The sequence below is a fragment of the Embiotoca jacksoni genome, unplaced genomic scaffold (genome assembly GCF_022577435.1).
Source record: "Embiotoca jacksoni isolate LCO1_2020_lvr unplaced genomic scaffold, fEmbJac1.0.p SCAF_10, whole genome shotgun sequence".
In the NCBI taxonomy this organism is placed as follows: Eukaryota; Metazoa; Chordata; class Actinopteri; family Embiotocidae; genus Embiotoca; species Embiotoca jacksoni.
This window is the reverse complement of record NW_027185230.1, coordinates 4,336,122-4,356,919: the sequence shown is the minus strand read 5'-3', so window position 1 is coordinate 4,356,919 and position 20,798 is coordinate 4,336,122. Positions and strand designations below refer to the sequence as shown.

General features: G+C 40.4%; 2 protein-coding genes across 6 annotated transcripts in view; both read right to left on the bottom strand.

The window, feature by feature from the left end:
- Nucleotides 1-1,786: 1,786 nt before the first annotated feature.
- Nucleotides 1,787-16,622, bottom strand: atp8b5b (ATPase phospholipid transporting 8B5b). The gene is made up of 28 exons (XM_069162183.1): nucleotides 16,597-16,622; nucleotides 15,232-15,315; nucleotides 14,942-15,000; nucleotides 14,674-14,787; nucleotides 14,222-14,320; nucleotides 14,014-14,075; nucleotides 13,807-13,879; nucleotides 13,635-13,705; nucleotides 13,388-13,470; nucleotides 12,408-12,566; nucleotides 11,486-11,574; nucleotides 10,899-11,092; nucleotides 10,566-10,774; nucleotides 10,441-10,484; nucleotides 10,168-10,333; nucleotides 9,503-9,691; nucleotides 9,194-9,309; nucleotides 8,926-9,090; nucleotides 8,648-8,759; nucleotides 8,394-8,499; nucleotides 6,779-6,929; nucleotides 6,250-6,433; nucleotides 5,909-6,132; nucleotides 5,680-5,763; nucleotides 4,631-4,876; nucleotides 4,215-4,353; nucleotides 3,767-3,897; nucleotides 1,787-3,634 (listed from the first exon to the last, which is right to left on the bottom strand). The coding sequence occupies exons 2-28, from the start codon at nucleotides 15,284-15,286 to the stop codon at nucleotides 3,359-3,361; spliced, it is 3,600 nt and encodes a 1,199-aa protein (XP_069018284.1). The 5' UTR covers nucleotides 15,287-15,315; nucleotides 16,597-16,622; the 3' UTR covers nucleotides 1,787-3,358.
- Nucleotides 16,623-17,995: 1,373 nt separating this feature from the next.
- The window catches only part of LOC138205833 (protein unc-13 homolog B-like), a 66,694-nt gene continuing 63,891 nt past the window's right edge, over nucleotides 17,996-20,798 (bottom strand). For all 5 annotated transcript variants that reach the window (XM_069162151.1, XM_069162134.1, XM_069162160.1 and 2 more), the window contains one exon: nucleotides 17,996-20,549. In XM_069162151.1, the coding sequence (XP_069018252.1) occupies nucleotides 20,264-20,549 (286 nt within the window). In that variant the 3' untranslated portion in view covers nucleotides 17,996-20,263. The remainder of the gene's footprint in view (nucleotides 20,550-20,798) is intronic.

Sequence of the window (20,798 nt, the reverse complement as noted above, 5' to 3'; positions counted from 1 at the left end):
AACACAACCAATACTGACTCACTAACCCTTTCAATTTGCTCATTGTGTGCAGCTCCCTCGAGACCCCTTTAAATGAAAACTTTAAATGAATAACACTGAGCCGCTCTGAAGTCCCAGAAAGGCAAAGGACTGTTTGAATAAACCTTTTTTTTTTTGGAGCTCAGCATTTCCATCAAAATGGCCCGCTCTCTTATTAAAAAATGTACAAGGTGTCTGATTTGTCTTCAGTGAATGTGTTCAGACTACAAGGCAACAGTAGACTGTTGCCTTGTAGTCTGAACACACAGGCTATAACTTACAATGACCCTCAGTCAGTCTAAGTTGGACTGTCAAGTGTGAAATTCTCTTTCTGTTGAAGTTGAGACTGCAATCTCTTCTTACAGACCCAACCAGTATAAGACCAGGCTACTGGTTTCCATTTGACCTTTGACCTGTGGGGTGGGGCAATATATGATAACGTCAGAGAATATCTCCGGAGGTGTCTGTGTTCATTTGTGCTTTACTGCGTCTTTGCCGCAATGTTAGAAAGTATGTCTATTTATAAATGTGCACTTTGCTTTCACTCCCATTTTTATTCATCACAGTTTCTGCGTTGCACTGGGGACCACTTTTAAATTAAACTAATGTTTATTTCTGGCACAATAAATGTCCAAGTGTGTATTAATGGCATAAAGTATTTAGATGACTTGCCTCTTTTTTTTTTTTTTTTTTACCACCGCTCCATCGCCATTTGTATTCTGGCTTCATTTTTTTTTTAATTCCAAAAGGCAGGTTTGTGGAAAAATACTAAAATGTCTGGTGTTAATGTTTGATACAATTTAAATTTGTTTCACAATGAAAAGGGAAAAATAACCATCAATATGCTGTCGTATTTTGGGCGTGCCACGCATTCAGGCTATTAATACAACATGCCAGTCGTCATTCCTGTTTCATGCTGTGGGATCATGCAGTGACCTTCACTGGAGACCGTCACACCTGCTGACTGTGCTGTATGACCATAAGGCAAGGAGCAGTGAGTGAGTGTTTAACTGGAAAGGAAGGAAGCTATATGAGCTTGACAGAGATTAGCCGAGCAAACTCTACAATGTCCGGTGCTAAAATAGAATCTAAAAAAAGCTGTTTTTTAAAATATATTATCTGTGTAACTTTTGAGGATTTTTTGTCTATTTCATATTTTCTGTCGTTGGCTTTAATCAAACATGTTATACATTTTTTATAAATCATTTTTTTTGTGATTATATCTTAAGTTCTTTTTTCTGTGCAGTCCCAGTATGATATCCACCAAATTGTGTGTCTTCCTCTTTTCTTTTTTTTTTTAGAAAGCAACGAGGAAAGCACTTCTGCATATGTGCCATACTGGGACAGCCCTCCATCAGTGAGGTCATCACGGACTGTCCCAGAGGACACTGCAGTCATGGGCCGAATGCAGTTATGTGCGTGTGCCTGCAGACGTACAGTGCAGTATGTCTGCATGTATGAGAAGCGAGAGTGAAAAGAGTGAGAGCAAGACAGGCAGCAGTAGAGTGAAACACAGCTGCATACATAATGCACAAAGATCTGGGAGAGGTCTGGGTTGAGGCTTCATAAACCACGTCAGGCTTTAAAATATTTACATATTTTGGTCCTTCATTATGATTCTGATGCCTCTGTGTTCCACAATACATTGAGTATTCGTAGAGGATTGTACTGGATGCATGTTTCAATCAAATCTACAGTACCTGGGTACTTTCAACTGCCTTCAAGGTGACACAGTGTATTTAGAATTTATATTTTAATTACAGCACAATTTGGTTTTTTTTGTTTTTTATTCAGAGATGACCCTCTGGGAGGAAATCGCAGTAATTCAGGCAAAACTTCTATCAGGCAACAAATAAATTTCATCTGATGTGAAAGTCACAAAGGCAAAATATGTGGGAATTGGAGAACGTGAATACAGTATATCGCATTTTGGATTATTTCTCAGTCAAGCGTGGTCTGCAGCTCGATCTGTCCACAGTATGACACTTTAACCTTTACCTTTAATCCACAGGCTGAGAATTTAAAGTACAGAGACAACACTGACCCCTGGCTGTACTTTAAAAAACACTGTGACTGTTGTGGTACCAGGTTGAGGTAAACCTTCATAAACGGCTGAATATGAATTAAACAAACAGATTATTGACACAGAGGAAAAAATAATAAAATAATGTTCAAAATAGAAAAAAAAAATCCTCATAGATTTAAACCAACACTGAAATCACTGTTTTATCCTTTCACAGACCCCCTCAGGCATTGAGACCCCTGAAAATTCACTTGAGGAAAAAGAAATTGATGGCAAAAAGAAAGAAGAAAAATATAGTGTAGTAATCCAGGTGCTCCAGATGACCTAGTGGCAAGTTTAATTTTTTTTTTAACTTAACTTCAAAAAGAAAAATTCTACAGATCACAAAAAAAAAACAACTAATGTAAAAATACTTTTAGATGTAAAAGATACAATTTTGCGTGCAGGGCACCAAACTAATCTCATTGCAAATCATGGTTTTCAATATCACTACTGTGTTCAAATCTTGTGATTCAGAAGCTTTATTCTTTTGTCAAATCTTTGCAGGCACCTGGAAGTAAGGATTGTTTTAAAAATGCTGCTTTCACCCTCACATTAACGCTTCAAATTTATTTGCAGAATTTTGTACATAACCGCTACAATTATTTATTTATTTGAAAATAATTATAATATTTGGTACTCTATTTGTGTAGTTGTATACAAATATTATGATAAAGCTGAATGTAATTAAGGAGAAAAATATTTTAAAAAATTGTGAGCTTTGTTGTTTGAATTCAGAAAACAAACAATAAAAACAACATGCATTTTGCTAAGTAGTGAGAATTTGATCTCTCTTTTTTTTTTTTTACAATAAAAAAAGTGTTTTTCATTACCTGATTCTCATATTACAGAATTGGTGCTCAAAAATGTATTAACCGCATGATGATAACATAATTAAGGCAACAAAATGTTCTGCTTGTTGAAAGCAAATCTTCAAATCAATTGTACTCGTCATGAAATTAGCTGAAACCGGGATGTAATTTATATCTAAAACCTTCTGGTAGATTTTGAAAAAAAAAATGGTCAGTAGTGATGGAGGACATCAAAGTTATAGCCTGCTGTTGAAGCAAAGACGTGCAAAACCACGACTGCGCTCCTTTGAGGCTGCATATTCTGCATATCAACATTGAACCGTTACGAAACACCATGAGTTGGTCTAATAACTCCGTTTTAAAGTGTAAAACCTCGACCTGCAATCCATCCAGGGAACACGCTTCCTCCCGTGCGTCCACTGAGTTGGACCCCCTTCCAGGCGGTGCTCCCGTCCCTGCGTACCTCCTAGCTGCTGGTGGAGCGCCGTGACTCCTCCTTCTCCTCAATGATGGTCCGGTAGTGCTGCGGCTCATTTTGAGCCAGAGGAGAGTCTGTTTGGCTGAACAGGGCCAGTTGACTCTTCAGGGGCCGTTTCAGCAGGAACCTGCTGGAGGTCACCAGATCACCGTAGCCCTTAGCGTGGGAGAAGGCGTAGGCCGACCGACGGGTGCTGATGCGCCTGCGAGGTGGGCGGCGAGGAGTGGGTGCCGGCAGCGCCTCCTTTCGCACCTTATATCTCACCTGCAAAGGAGAAAGACTTGTTATCGTGAGGACATTTGCCCAATCGGGAAACCGTATTGCTGTTAATTCGCACGCTTCTTCAGGATCCACGTACCCCCTGCAGGTAACAGCAACTGTCTCGTGTATTCTCACCTTGTCATTGATGGTGGGACGAAGCTGTATGACAATAAAGCGAAAGGCCACCACGGGCAGAGTACAGAGGAGGGACGTCAGGAATATGGTCAGCCACACGTTAGGCTGGTTTAAAGAGTTTCTTGCTGTGCCTGATGAAAAACATTGGACCAGCAGTCAGAGACACAGAGTAAAAGGGTTTATTATTACAGTGTCTTAGAGTATTGTATATGGAAGTAAGGGATTAAGATTCAATGCAGAAAGTTACTTTGTCATAAACCATATTACGCTGTAATGTGTCTCCTCTAATGGGCTAAAATCTTACAAGTGGAGAACCATGGTGACATTAAAAATGCAGCAGCGCTAACCAGGAGATGAATTCTGCAGTTGCGTGAATCTCAGGATTAAACAGACCAGCAAAGCGTACGAGCAGCCTCTACGCCTTCATATGTGAACGGGATCTACTCACCAATGAAGGGGAAAGCGGACGTGAAGATGAGGAACATGCCGTTACTATAAATGGTAAATGTGACAGCAAAGTAGGCAGCCAGGCTGCCCCACACAAAAAACTGGTTCACCGCTGTCCAGTAATGGGTGTCAAGGCACAGCTGCAAAATAAAAGTATGAAAAATTCATGAATTTTTTTTTTAAACGAAGAATTTAGGTGCAATATTATATATACAGTGATAAAAGGTATAGAAATGTATGGATACAATCACCAAATGCAACATTTCATAAAGTATTGCTGTTCACCTACTTATATATTGTATAAGGAAACAGCTATTTTGGTGTAAATGATGCAGCACAATCTCCGATCATTTCCATTTCTGTGTAATGTCTTCCTGCTGTCATGCCTCTGTTGACAAGAAGAAGTGTATTCCTCACCTGAGTGCTCACCACGATCAGCAGACAGGTCTGCGCCAGTAAAGCAAAGGACTGATAGTCTGCGATGTCTTTGCCGTCATCCCGGACCGTGTCGTGCATGGCAGCCCACGGGATGAAAAAGAGGATAAGGGAGCTGTAGCAGCTGTGCATCATACAGCGGACAAAGGCCTTTTTACTGAAGTACAGGTTGAGCTGGCCCGGAGCGTAGAGCTGAGGATACTGGAAACTCCAGCGGTCATTTACATCCTGCAGAAACAGGGGATTGTAGATGAGGATACAGACCCCTGGGTGTGTAATAAGGACAAATTATAGGATAATTAACCAAAAATAACAACGTTGCATGTGGCTGAACATTTTCAGAATTTTTGTGTCAGAAATGGGCCGGTCCTCATCAGCATGCAGTACGTCCAACCCTTCATGTTATTCTATGGCGCACTGTGAATTTTTCTGGGACCTCTCAGAAGCTGACGGTTCTCTTTCCTGCTCTCTCCATCTCAGCTGTCTGATCTAAGTCATTATAAATAAACTGCATTACCCAGGGGGCACTGCATGACGCTCAAAAAGATGAAAGACAAAACCTGCTAAAGAAATCCAGTGACAACTAATTAGATTTGGGAAAAGTCATTTAGTAAGTTTTGATGCGCTCAATTCTAATTTTACATTTATTCGGTTTAGGTGGAGGCTGAAATGGTTTGGGAATTGCGCCTAAGCCTTATAATAGGAAAAAAAAAAACAGGACAATAAAACCTAATTAAGGTCACTTCATGCATCTGTTTAAATTTAAAAGCCCTCTAAAGTTTCATACATTGTCCAGCAATATACTAGGCTTTCACCTGGTCATCTTAATTTAATAATTGAAATGGTCGTCACCCTTGATCAAATTAATTCATCTTTACAGTGAATTCACTGTAAAGATTCACGATGTAATATTTGATGATTTGTTGATTCCGGCCAATACACACCAAAATGTGAATAACAGAATTACTGGCACTTAAATATTTCACCTTTAAACACAGAGAATGGCGACTAATTTTTCCCATAATGCATACCTGGTCAAAGAGGCTCATGCCAAGGACAGGAAGAGCTGTGTAAACCAGGTTGTATATGGTGATGAACCACTCGTCATACACAGTCTATAACAAACAGAATCTCCATTAAATATGTTAATACAGCATTTAGAACATTGTATGAAAGTACATATACACTTTACTAGAATGATTTTTTTTTTCACAATGCATGTAACCCTTTAACTTATATTACCAATGCATTGTGCCTCACCTGTGCAGAGAAACCGCAAAAGAAGGCGTACCAGAAATGCACAAAGGTGAAGGTGAAGTTCTTGTAAAAAAAGTATCGTAGGAACTTGCACATGCGCAGGTAGGACCAGCGACCGTGCACCAGCAGGAGGCGCTGCAGGTAACGGAACTGGGCGAAGGAGAAATCACTGGAGAGAACTGCTTGCATACCCTCCTGACCGCTGATACCGACACCGATATGAGCAGCTGTAGGCCAAAATAAAACACACAAAATGAGCAACAAAATATACCTCCAAGATGTTTGTTTCTACTGAAACTACAGCTCTGCGGAGTTGTAATTGTGTCTGAGATGCACGAGCTTACCCTTGATCATGCTGACATCATTGGCTCCATCCCCAATGGCAAGCGTGATAGCCTGCTTGTATTTCTTGACCAGCTCGACCACCTGGGCCTTCTGCAGAGGGGTGACCCTGCAGCAAATCACTGTCTGACACATGCACGCTGTCCTCAGCAGCTCCATCTGCAGGTTCTTCTCCAGGGCAAATGCCTGAGGGTGAAAGGGAAGAAGGTGTTACGAGGTGGTACTGAATCCTTTATTTCAATCATTTCTTTTTTTGTTGCCCTCAAAGCAGTTCAAATAAACATAAAAATGCTAGAATTGGCCTATTATATATTCATGTTTTGTATTCTGATTGCACCAACACTGTAGTATGGATGCAGTTAGAAGGTTTAGGCCCAGCCATGTAAATGTATTTATAAAAAAAACTAAAAAAAAACTGGAGCAGGACTTTTTCTAGGGCGAGGACATATAAGAATGACTCAATGAGGACAAAATATGGAGTTGATTCAGCAGATACTGGAAATAGTAATGTGTCAGAAAGAATCCTCTTACCAAACTGTGTCCATTTATAATTAGTGCATATTCTCCATCCACTTTCTCATCCAGCACAGTCGCTGTCCTCTCAAGCCAGAACAGGCCTGCTCGAGCTCTGATCACAGCTGGCTCCTCTGCTCCTCCTGGACACATTTTCCTTCTTGCATTCCTGGAAACAGAATCACAGAGTTTTTATTAATATGGTTAGAATACTTTTTTTCTTTTTTTTTTTTTTAAGAGAAAACTCGTTTTTTTATTCTTGTTATTGTAAAGCACTTTGTGTTACGTGGCGTTTGTCTGGAAAGTGCTATACAGATAAAGTCTGATCTCTGACGTGTTTTGTTTTTTTCAGAATCATAAATTGGATAGCGACAACATGATCTGGCAAAAGACAACAATTAACATTTGAGGCCAGCAGGGCTTAAGTATTAACATGCCAATGAGTTTATTGAGTTTATTTATAAACTTTTATCAGCTATTAATTGCTGTAAACAAGTGCTTCCTGCAGTTGCCTTCTCCTTCCAAAAGAGTGTGTCGATAAAATTGAACATCTCAATGCATCTCACAAACTGGTGATACACTTTTTTTTTGCACAAATAGTTTTTCTCTAGTGTCTTCATCATTTTGTTTTTCTTTACTCAAGTCAAAAACTAAGCTGTAAATCATGAGTGTACTTTGTCTGTATTTTTAAATGGCTGACTTAGTTTCTGTTTATAAAAATTAAACCTATTGGAAAGCTCAATTGACTTTTCATCAAACACTGCTCCCGAATATTGACTCAACTTTTCCCATAACCAAGAGTACAACATGAAACCAGTAAGTAAAGGATTAACTTAGAATTGATCTGCTCTGGTGCGGCGGGCAAACATTAACATGTCCGGCTAACTAGCGTATTAGATTACTGATGATAGCTTTATAGTGATAATGATAGTATTATGTTCTGAGTTACACATATCATTAACCATGTTGCGCTTAGGACGGGTAGCATTAGCCGCAGTCTTTTACCCTTGCATGATGTATTCAGCGATCATGTTTATATTTAAGACTGTGTTTACAAGGTTTTAAGAAGAAGATTTATTTTGTCAGAAGATTTCACGGAGATTTATTTGGAAACGTTAAAACGTCAGCTGACTTTTCAGACGTTGTCTTTAGACCGTAGCATTAGGGCACGGGCGGCTGGCTTTAGCTGATAGGATCTTCCAGCAACAGCCATCTAGGATCTTTGGAGAGAAATGAGAAGCCTGCTTTTGTTCATGACTGTCAAATGAAGGACCTGTGTTTAAAAAAAATTAGAACCACTTTGGTTCCGTTTTCTTATTTGCTGATTGCTATTATTGACATTTTGACGAGCATCACAACAGTTACTAAATTAAAGGGGCTTTGTATAGCAAAAAAGTATCATGCATTAAAAAAAAGTATCATGCATTAAAAAAAGTATCATGCATTAAAAAAAAAGTATCATGCATTAAAAAAAAGTATCATGCATTAAAAAAAAGTATCATGCATCAAAAAAAGTATCATGCATCAAAAAAAGTATCATGCATTAAAAAAAATACGTCAAGTTGTGAAAGGAATTACTGAAACAGCCTTTGACCAGCAGACTCTCTGATCATCATGTGTCTGACTGACTTACTGTAGCTCCTCTTTGACTTCTTCAGCTGTGTTGGCAGCTACAATAAAAACCTCATCCATCTCTTCTCGTAGCATGTTGCAGGAATAGCCGATATTCTCCGCCGTCTCTGTTCCAACACATTTATATTCAAAATCCTTAAAGTGTCACGGAAACACGTCACCTCAGGTTACTGACGCACTAAGACCAATAACGGAAGAATAGGGGAATATTGTACATCATGTTCCAGTTGTGCTTGCTCCTTCACTGACACGAACCTTGTTTATCCCCCGTCAACACCCAGATTTTGATGTCAGCTTTGGCCAGCTGCTCGATGGTCTGTGGCACACCGTCTTGCAACTTGTCCTCCACAGCTGTCGCTCCCAACAGCTAGAAACCACACATGAAAGGGAGATTTAAACTGATTCTGTTTAAAGCAGAATATTTGAATATAACTACAGAAAATACTGTGCAAGCTTGGGCAGCCAAAGCTTCCAATAAACCGTTGAGTCGAGCAGCCTATTTATGTGTCGAGGCCTGCAGCAGGTGGACTAACCATCAGGTCTTTCTCTATCTCTTCGTAAAGCTCATCAAGTCTCTCCTCTCGTCCCTCCATCACGGTGCTGGCCTCATGGTGGCGTTTTCTCCACTTCTCCATGTAGGTCTCATCTAAATCTTTGTAGGCCAGGACGAGTGTCCGGAGGCCGTCGCCTGCATACTCCTATGTTGGGGTGTATGGATTAAAGCGGACAGGTTTTATGTACATTCAAACGCAAGTTGCACATTGCCACACACATCACAGACAATCGGAGTGCATTACTCACGTTGAGATGTTTGGTGGTTACTTGCATGAGTTTGCTACAGGAGGGGTGCAGTCTTTCGTAGATGATGGTGTCTGCTCCTTTGCAGAACAGAGTCATCCTCCCCTGAGGGCTACGTACTGGACATCACAGTGAAAGTCATGAGGCTTCACATATACAATGTGGAAAGTATTGTGTTACTGAGCAGCCGACACCGGCGTCACAGACGGAGACGAGATATTTTTGGAAATGTTGATAGTGGTACCGGGTGTAATACATTGGATACATTCGTATTTTAAAGTATGCCCTTGAAAATCAAACATCTTGTCTCACCTATTACGGACATCCTCTTCCGTACATTATTGAAGTCCAGAACAGCCAGGAGTTCGTAGGTGACTTTTCTGCCCATCTCAAAGACCGTGATGGTCTCTGGTGTGCGTGAGCGGAAGACAAAGCCAAAGTTTCTTGCTGCAGTCACCAGCGCACCTTCGTCAGGAGACTGGGCCTGGTAGTAGAGCTCTCCTGCCGGGTGAAAATGAGGAGGGTTACGGTTAAGATTCGGTGTAAATGTAACAACATTTTATTACACCCAGAATTAAAATGTAAAAAAAAAAAATCTGAGGTGAAGCACATTACTGTCGGTCACTGTGTCTTTTCAAATGGTAACACGAGAGTGCACCAAATTCAGATATTTTCAAATATTACACCTAGTGGCTTCACAATTTTTTTTAAATACACATAGTCTGAAAATTTAATCTTATCTAAGAATTCCTAAATGGTTGTAATTAAGGGAAAGAAACACATTTGGCTAAAAAAAAAACAAAAAACAAAAAAAACTAGAAATGAGGCAACCGTGTCTTATTCAGGACTAATGTCTATTGTGACTGCACCCAACCATGCAAAACCTATTAAGTCATCAGGATGTAAGCTGCAATGTAATTCTACTGCTAAAAGCCTCTGCCATGTAGTACTAAAGATGTCCATTAGAGGACGCTCACCCTCTTTCTTCTCCTCAGACATGACGGTGTGGCACAGAGCCAGCAACCGGAAGAAGTCCTGAGCCTCCGGGTTTCCCTCTTTCACAGTCTCCACCAGACTGTGGTCATGAAAGTTGAACTTTGGATCTGCGAGCTGGTTCCAGGAGAAGTCGACTTTCTCTGTCTTCTGCAAAGGAAATCAAAACATGACGACAAGAGGAGAAAAAAAAAAAAGTTGGATTAATACATATTATAAACAAAATTCACACAAATAAAATACAGACAAGCTCTCACCTCTGTTATTTCCACTCTTTGTCCAGAAAAGTCATAGAGCTCCCCTAAATAAAAGAAATACAAAATCAATCATCCAACCCAGGCTCATGTGTCCATTACTCTCTGTTGTATTTATATGAACTCACCGTAGCCTTTCCCATTAATGGAGCACTTGTTGAAAGTCATGATGTTCTGCGTCAGGGTGCCCGTCTTGTCGCTGAAGATGTATTTAATCTGGCCCAGCTCCTCGTTCAGTGTGGTGGTTCTTGCCTGGGCGGGAGTGTCATTCTTCGGGTAATACATCTTCCTGTCCCAGTCTATGTAGAAGCTGTTCCCCAGACGGATGATCTCCACGCTATGACACATGTGGGGAAGATGTCAAAAGATGAGGCACACGGGAAGACTTGTAGAAAGCGCCCGCACCCGTCTTCTCACTGTAACTCGTGTGGATTTCTGAGTTTGTTGCGCGTGAAACACACCTGACGTAGAGGGAAATGGGCACCACCGTGTTGAGGACGATGACGTAGGACCAGAAGGAGAGGAAGGATGACAGAGCAGCATCAGCACCGGGCTCACGAGGGAGGAACACGGTGAACACAGAGCCCTCCCTCACCTCCCAGATCCCATTGCCGATGGCCAGGACGGAGCACATAAACACCAGGAAACCGAAGATCTGACACAATCAAGATATCACACACCTTAACAATTAAAAAATATATCGCACAAACCTGCATCTGAAGAAAGAATTTTAAAATTAGTCAAATAAAGAAGTGCTGTGAAGAGTTAATGCAAAATAATACATACTAAATGCTGAAATTGCTATTTTTTTGGGGCATTAAATCTGAATATTTCAGCCATTGTGAGTGAGTTACAGTTCATTTTAAAACAGAAATGCCTACATGAATATGGACAACAACAAAAAAAACAGCTTTATATATGTAGACATTTTTTTTTCTCAGAACACATTACTATTTTTACTTTGTCCTCAGTGTTTTAAAGATTCAATAATTTGTGTGTTTGATATACCTACCTGATGCATTTTTAAGTGAAAAATGAATAAACTCACACACAACACCAGGACGTTCATCAGGTGGTCGATGCTCGTCCGTTTGAATGTCGTCTTTCCACAGTTCTGCATCAGCTTGGTGTCAGGACCTGGAGACGTTCAATGTCACGGTCACATACACCGATCGGTTTTTTTTTTAGCACTTGTAAATATGGTTTAGAAGGAATTGTTATGCCATTAATATCTGTAATCTTAAGAGGTGTAAAGTTACTAAGTACTTAGGTACTGCGCTAATGCCCACGTTTGAGGTACTTGTATTGTAGTTGGGTATTTCCATTTCGAGCTACTTCATATTTCCACTTCGCTACATCTCAGAGGGAAATATTATTACAAGGTGCGTTCAAGGCCATTAAGAAATATAAGTATTCGCATTTTCCCACATACGCAAATAAATTAAAAAAAAAATCTCAAACACATCACTATTAACTCGCATGTTTTTTTTTTTCACACATAACATAAAAAAGTTCACATATGGACTACCATTCCTCGCAAACTCTCAATGTGTAGGCGAATGAAGAAAGTAGAGTTTGCAGGTAAAAAGTAGTATGTGCGCAAAGCCTTTCGAGTATACGTGCATGGAGAAGAATCCGTATGCGTGCTAACTTATTGATATATGTGTAAATATACCTTATAGATGTTGTCGTACTCAATGCACCGAAAATAACGAGTCTAAGTACGAGAATTGAGAAAAAAAAAAAAAAAAAGGCAATATTTCCCCACGAGGATTGGTGTGTGCAGTCTGCAGGGGGCCCGTGCGGTCCACAGTTTGTGTTATTGCGCTGTTGAATAAACGTCCGGACCCCACACACACACACACATATGTATGTATATATATATATATATATATATATATATATATAATACGTATAGCACAGCGCCAGAAACAACAACTGCAACGCCAGCAGCCGGTCAGAGTTTGTACCTCCAAAGATGACCAGACCGAAGCACCACTCGGTGTTCCGGAGAGTACATCCTCTGAGCAGCACTTTGTCGTTGTCCAACGAGTAGGACTGAGAGTCATCAGTCAGCGTCCCTTTGAATTTGTCCAGACGGTTGTTGGGAGGTTCGCACCTCACCTCACCTGAAACACACGTCAGTCAGTGTCAGTGGTAAACATACACCAGGATAACGGTGGAAATGTGGACATATTTGGTTCCAACTCCTGCATGTAAGGTTGTATTTTTTTTTTTAAGTCAGTGTTTTTGCCAGAGTAATATAGGCTACTATTGTAACAGAGACCAGTCAGCCTATTTTTTTATACGTCCAGGTAAAAATTCAGGCCTGTAGTTTTCTGTAATCCTGCTGACAAAACAAACAAACCTCACTGAAAACATAACCTCTATGGCCCTTGTAACAAATTCAAAAAAAAATACAGAAATAGCCTAAATAGTTGAGATATGGAATCGTAGAAACAAATATAACATGGATTCAATTTTATCTTTTTTTAAAAAAAATTATTATCAAAATATATTTATATATTATTTATTTATGTATTTAGGTAACCATTTCTGTGTTTGCATACATATTTATTTATACATAGGTCATTTATTTTCACGCTCCATATCTTTGGCTACACGGTTATTGGGTGTAAATCAACCACGGAGATCAATTCTTACCTCCAGCACTGCTCTAAAACACAGACGTTTTCAATTTCAATCTGCAAACTTTGCTATTTGAATGAAAATAAGTGCATAACAGCAATACCCTGACATTTTCTTTCCCTCTTTGAAAAGTCTTGGTGATCTGTGCAGACATAGTGTTGGGGTGTTTTTCTTTTGTGATACACATTCAAATAAATCACAGTATCTTGACTGAAATCTGATTTTTCTTTTCCTAGGCAGTGCTTGGCGAAGGCTCCAGCCTGCACCGTCTGTTGTTACGTTGTTTTAGTCGGCTTCTCACCGGTGAAGCCAGCCAGTTCCTCGATGCTGTCTCCCATCTCTCCAGTTACAGTCAGGGCCTGTTTCACCTTCAGATTGGTTTCACTGGGGGAGACCAAGAGGACATGAGAAGGATGCGACTGAAGGGAAATCCAAGACAGTGTGAGACAACAGCCGTCAGCCACGCTTTACACACACACGCACACGCGCACGCACGCACGCACGCACACACGCACGCACACACACACGCACGCGCGGTGCAAACTCACCCGTCTAATTCAGCTGTTTCCACGTAGACCAGATTGAGAGGCTCGCTGCTGGACAGCAACAGAAGATCTGCCTACGAGATGCAAGCATTAAGTTCAGGACAGAGAGTAAAGGAGATAACAAATAGAAGATAAACTTCACCTTCACTTATGGGAACTGCATCTCCATACTTACTGTGACAAATTGATTATTCTCCAGTTTTATGATGTCCCCGACCTGAACATTCATCCACTTTTCATTTCTCAGTCTGTCAGAAAAAAAAAAAAAAGGAAACACACTATGGAATCAAAACTCTGTGGAATTTACACAAAACATGGCCTCACTTGCACTTTTATGATGTGCAAAAATACTTGTGTGAAATTTGTACATTAAAAGACTCACTCTCCGTCGATGAGGACGTCTACCTTTCTGTTATTCACTTGATTGTCGCTTTTGTGTCTGTTCTGCTCAGTTCATACAAGAGAAACCATTATTTAGTCTCGTGTTTTATTTGAATTCATCATATTTTTGCCTCGATATTGAGTGAAAATTCCTTTGAACTTGCTCAACAGTGAAGCGCTGTTTGAGGATTTTAATAATTTTAGCTTACCATGTCCTCGCTGGCATCTTTGATTGCTGTTATAGACAGCACCAAAGCCAGAGGGACAGCCGTGGTGAACCACGAGAGAGAGGAGACTTGTGGGATTAGCTGTGGACACACACACACACACACACACACACACACACACACACACACACACACACACACACAGTGCTTTAATACTTTAATACTTTGCATCTGTTGGATTATTTTGCTCTTAGGAATCTGGAGGCTAACTGAAGTCAGAATCCTTCTTTGGAAATCTTACGAATACCATCGGCAAAAATATCGATTTATGCTCATATCAGCTGGCAATGATGTGAGAACTCATTTAAAAATGTAAAAAATGATCAAATTTAAAGGAAACAAAACAACAACCTATAACCTGTGTACAGAGTCCAAATTCTAACCCGCATACGGTAACATTAAATGTTTAGAGAAACAGGAGGTAAAAAGTGTACCTGGAGGAAAAAGAGGAAGAGGAAGTAGGCATTGGCGAGCCTCCTGAACTGCTCAAAGAGGTTGAGCGGCAGGAAGGTCAAAAAGTTGTACTTGGAGGTCTTGATGGCATTGTTCTGAAGCAGAGGAGAGCGAGAGGTGACAGTGGAGTTCAATATGAATCAACATGATGCGATGCTGACTTGTAATTCACAGCTAGAAGGTTAAGAGTTAGAAAGGCTGCAAAGGCTCTCTTTCATTTCTGTTAAAAACATTTGCTTCTACACTTACGGCATAGTTGTAAGACAGGTTGAAAGGTCTGTCATTAGCTCGCAAGTGTCTCTCCTCCTCTGTGAAAACCATCAAAGATTGAGCACACAATGGGTTATAGTACATTACATGGTCAATTACAGCATCACCAGGAAAATAAATCTTTGTCACTTAATTGCTGCATACAACGAAGCATTTACAAGTATTAGTACCATTAGTCCAGTGCCATTTTAAAACTCAACAAACGTGAGGTAAAAAGCAGAAACAGTTCATCAACAGTTCATGTAAAACGTCCATGCATCAGATCTCACCTTTCTTTGTCTCATTTCCACACAAGTGGCCAAAGTATGACACTACAGATCCCATCTTTAGCTCAGCTTCTCCATATTTCACACCTGGAGAAAGTGCATTTGTAAATTTATGACATGGTGACACAGAATCAAAAAGGCAAAATGGCCTTTATTCTGCAATTATATCAAAATAGGAACTGAAAGGGGAAACTGTGGCAAAAGTAAGGAGGAACCATTTCATTTATGGGAGATCATGTTTGTGTGTAATTGTGATTCAGTGTAAGATTCTAGAAAACTATTAAACCATTAGCATGATCGTGAGATGGAGATAAGAAAAGGATAAAAACAAAACTAACTTTCTGAGCCTTAAAACTCTTAGATTTGTCCGCTCCATCCACTCGCTGCATTAAGAATTTATGGTGTGACTAACTGATGTTGGAGACTATAGTTTCTTTTCTTATTCTCACTGCAATCTGCAAAGTTAGAAACACATCAAAGGACCACAGAAAAGTAAAGCTACGCTCAATAAACTTTCTCCCATGATCTCTCAGTTGTCAGGGCTCATTCAAATGATCACAGTACAACAAGAAAAAAAACAACAGGATGGACTGTAACAGAGGTCCTAGTTTGCTCTTACAGCCCAAATTAAAGTATGTTTGTTCATTTCTCAGATACATGGCACTTAAATGAAAAAACACAACAACCGGAAAAAAAAAAACATGAGACATACTGTATTTTGAGCGACATTGACTAAATCCACAGGACTTGATCTGCGCTCTAAAGCTATGAAGACATCGAGCCACTCCCTTTTCAACCTTTAGTACCAGAGTAAGATAATCTATAAACACAAAGATTAAGATAGAGATACAGTATGACCATGACCATGTGGTTTACTCATCGATCTATCAGTGATCATCAGCTTTCAGAACAATATACTGTAACACTAAAACTGGAACAGATTCAGGTAAAGATGCATTATTGTTTGTTTTTCCTGCATATCAGTAAGGTAAGGTAAGGTAAGGTAGTTACTTTATTAATCCCCGAGGGTAAAGGCTTCTGAAATGGAGCAGAAAGAATTCACACTACAACCCACAAAAGTACACAAATAATGAGTCGACTCCTTTTTTTTTTTACCACCACACTCTGCTGCGGCTCAGTTTGTGTTTGTGTTTATGGAAACCAAAAGTATCTGTGAACAAGAAAGAAACCAAAATGGCACCGATTTTTTTTTTTCACACGGACTCAATAACTATGAAATCAGAGTTGCTGTGAATCTGGAGTGATAAGGCCCGACATTGATGTCAAATTTCAAAGGTTCAAAGCGTGAGCTGCTGTGTGATCTCCATCCACACTGTCTGAAAGCAAATACAGGAATCAGCCACATACCTCAAACAATGAAGGGAATTCTTGGGTCCTTTAAGTCTGGCACTCACACGAAGGTTAAACAAAAAGAGGGAAAACCCAACAATGTTTCAATCCTCTTTTTGCTTCCGTATCGGATGAAGTCAATCCAGGCACCTCGACCGGGTTCCCGCCTAGTCCCACACAGACAAGAAAGGGGGATCGACTGGGGCCTCCAGCTGGATGAAAGACAGCATGGACAACAGGTGAAGTGTTGCAGCAGTGAGAGAGGCGCCTACAGTAGAGGTTTCAAGTTCATGCAGGAAGAAGAGCCGGGATCCCGCCTGCACCAAAACAGCTCAGGGTTTGAGCAAACAGTGCAAACGATCTTTGGACCTGGATGGGGAGACGGGGCAGTAAAACAACAGTAAAGGTGAAGAGCTGCAGCCAATCAGAGCCAACTTTATGGTTGTGAGCTGGGCGGTCAGATATGTACCACACCCTGTGATGGGTGCGCATGCTCAGACAGAGGAGTTATCTTCTCAAGGTTTTTAGCAGCAGCTCCTTCAATGCAGCTCAACATTTGACTTCTTTCATTAGTCCAAGAAAAATCAAAGAGTTTGTTGCGTTGTCACTTTTATTGACTCACTAAAAGTGTTTCATGACAGCTCGGAATATTGTGACTTCCTGACTGACGTGCACATCCAGGTGCTTTCAGAAATGGAATTTAATACCAGGCCTCGAACACAAAGGAACGCCGTGTCGTCCAGGAGACCTCAGCATGAACCACTTACTAAATTAGTTATTGTGTTTATGTGTGTGTGTGTGTGTGTGTGTGTGTGTGTGTGTGTGTGTGCGCGTGTTCTCTGTTCGCAAACACAGAAATGAATGTGTACTTGCGCGTGCAGCAAGTTGTTAAAACACTTAAAAAGGACCATTTTTAATGAGATGCAACAGGAACAATTAAATAATGCCATGTAGAAGCAGTTAGTTTAGGTATTATTTATGCTTCTTTTGAGACTTATGCCATCCACAGACGAGTGAATGGAGCTGAATCTGTGATGCTGAACACAATGACAAAGAAATACAATTTTAAGGACTTCGCTGTCTGATTCTGGTTGAACAGCTGAGTGAATCAGTTGGTGCTAATCTAAAAGAAAGAAAAAAGAAACAGGCAACAGATGTACATATTAAACTTCTGGTACCATCTGGTAACACAGAAAAAAATAATTGTTAATTAAAAATGTTTTTTTTTTTTTTTATATATACCTACCACAGCTCGAGTTGGTGAAGGTGAGACGATAAATCGCAATATGGTTTATGACCTTCCCTACAGTATAATCCAAACCAGTGTCATCGTAATCTAAACATGAATGACAAATCGAACATTTGTGCTTGTATTTAACTGGCTGATTTGACGACAATGTCACATCGTTGTGAAAAAAAGCAGCTGGGCACATTTAGAAATAATTCTCAAATACTTTATACAAAATTCATTGATGGGTTAGTTTACATGGTGACACCAAGATTTCAGAGTCGTGACAATGCAAAGAAAACACCATAAAAATGCAGTTACTGCGACTGATTCAATGTACTTTTGAACTATTGCAGTGAGTTAGTGATACGTGCAGGGGTTAACAAATTTAGAAAATATGCAGTAACAATGATAATAATAATAATTAAAAAAAAAAGATTAAAAGTGAACAACTTGGCACAAGGAACATGTTCTTACAGAATTATACACGGGGTTCATTTTACTGTAACAAAGAGGAAGTCTGAATTTGTGGTTTCTACACAAGACTGATCGGTTTAAAAATCTGCACACACACTGAGCTTTTCATATTCTAGAAATAATCATCATTCATTAAGAGGAATATATATATATCTTTTTTTCCCCATCAGTTAAGAACAAATTCACTGACATACATCTCACTGTATATCACTCATGTCCATAAAACTCAAACATCAGCCCAGACTATTAGAGAGGGCTAACGGAAATATCATTTAAATTTTTTTTTTAAACTTCAGAAGGAAACGCAACACCAAATCTAACAAACTGCAGAGAAAACCTGGCCTAGATATGGTTACAATATTGCAATATCATCAGAGATTTAAAAAGTACAAAATGATAAGGAACGTCACTTGGAAAACTCTTTTGAGATTATTACGGGCAAAGAAGTGGCCAGTCGTCATCACTGGGAGATACGAGGATAAAAAACAGAATTAAAAAGATACACACATTTGTCGTTACACCAAAGTAAGGCCACTCATACGAAGAGTAGAAGCAAACAGCAGGAAGCTATATGTAAACCATTAATATTTCTACACTCCTCTTCACCTCAGCAGCGAAGGAGCTCCAGTCCAAATGTTCCAGGTATTTTTTTTAGGAAGGAAGGGATGCTACCTGAAAGTTCAGCGTGTCACATTTTCCGACTATAAATAAACAACCCTACATGACGGTCATCTCTTGTGTAAATCGAGGACACACACTGGGATTACTTCTATAACAAACACTTTGTTGTCACGTTATTCTGAGGGTGTGTGTCTCGTTTAGTAAAAAAAAACACTGCAGCAGCTCCTTCACACTAAACCACTGTGCAAATTCTCACATGCACTTCTCTGGCAGTAAACAACAATTTAAATCACAGGCTTTGAAATGCACAGACAATAAAAATAAATATAGTGTAAAAAAAAACAAATAAAATGGCTACAGCGTCATGGTTAAACAAGGCCAAGAGCTGGAAATGGAGTTTATAGGTAAATATGGCCTAAACTCTCCTGTAACGTACAGAGTGGATTTGTTAAGAGGTTTTGGTTTAAACCATATTGTTATATATTTGACCACTTAGGTTATATAGGTGTTGTTGTCTTTCCTGGGGCAACAGGACTGGAAACTTTGACATCGCAAGGCACACATGTAACCGATCAATCCTTTAAATTAAGAAATAAAATGAAGGGTAATTACTTGAAGTACCTTTCCTTGAACACTTGATCAACTTTGTGAAACCGCTAGTTCGTCACGTTCACTTCAGTAATTGACTGTCGTCTAGCCACTGGTCATTCATCCAAACAAAAGACTCCTGGTGGGATAAACCGTACAGCATTTTCACATTTACTCAAACCGTCACAGTGGAGCTACAGAAGAGGGCATTTAAAAAGACTTCACACATTCACAGTTTGCCGAGTGTAAGGCATGAAACACTTGGCCACGGTTTGAGGGAGAAAGTGGGGCTTATTGCACAACAAACACCGGGGAGGTGCCGGGACTTATTTGGCCCTCCAGCGGGGCCTGGCATCCTCTGTTCCCTTGAGGCTATGGCGTGCGCACTGTGCCACTCCGGCTGACGGGGAAGGGGGTTTAGGTAAAAAAAAAGAAAAAAAAAAAGGGTAAGTGGTCACTGCCGAGGGAAACAGCTGGTGAGTGTGAAGCTTGAGTGAGCCGGTGGCTGTGTGCTGTACAGTTGCTTGGTAAGTAATGTGTTTTGAGGAACGTGGAAAGTGAAGATACCCAGAGTGAGAAGGTGTGTCGGTGAGTTTGGTGCAGCGCCACCAAACAGTCAACAGCAGCTAAGACACATCAAAAGTCAAAGAAAGAATCCACATGACCATATACGGGAGGAAAAAAAAAAAATCCCTGCTTTTTGATAAGAGTATCACATGCAATCAAGAGCTAGGAAACCTTCTACCCTTTGTCTTTCTCCTCCAGGTATCCTCATCTGCCCTCCTCTGCCGGTCGAGTCTCTGACTTCAGCCTCACGAACTCCTTGGCCACGTCGTCGTTGGAGCGCTGCGAGAGGATCCGCATGGCGGTGAGGCCCGTGTCGTCCATGTGGATGCGTTGTCCCAGCGGGCACCAGCAGGCACAGTTGCCCTTCTCCATGATGTCTCTCAACTGCATGACGGCCATACCCACCACGCGGTCGGCGCGGCCGAAGCAGTAGTCTTTGACGCAGGCCTGCAGCTCGTAGCACTCGAAGCCGTCCTGCTTACCCAGAACACTGTGCAGAGACAACGCAGAGTTTTGCGATTTAAGGAACCCGACAACACTACAGGGGGTTAGAAGACTGAAAGCTGCACGAGGCGTGAACGGCTTTACAGAGTACAACCATCTAGTGTTAAAAAGAACAACAAGGACTTACTACTGATACCCTAGATTTACTTTGAGGGCGTTTTCACACTTTGACCTGTGAACCAAGGTTCATGTTTTTGTCGCATTGTAAACACTTGATCCGGTTGGTTTCACATTG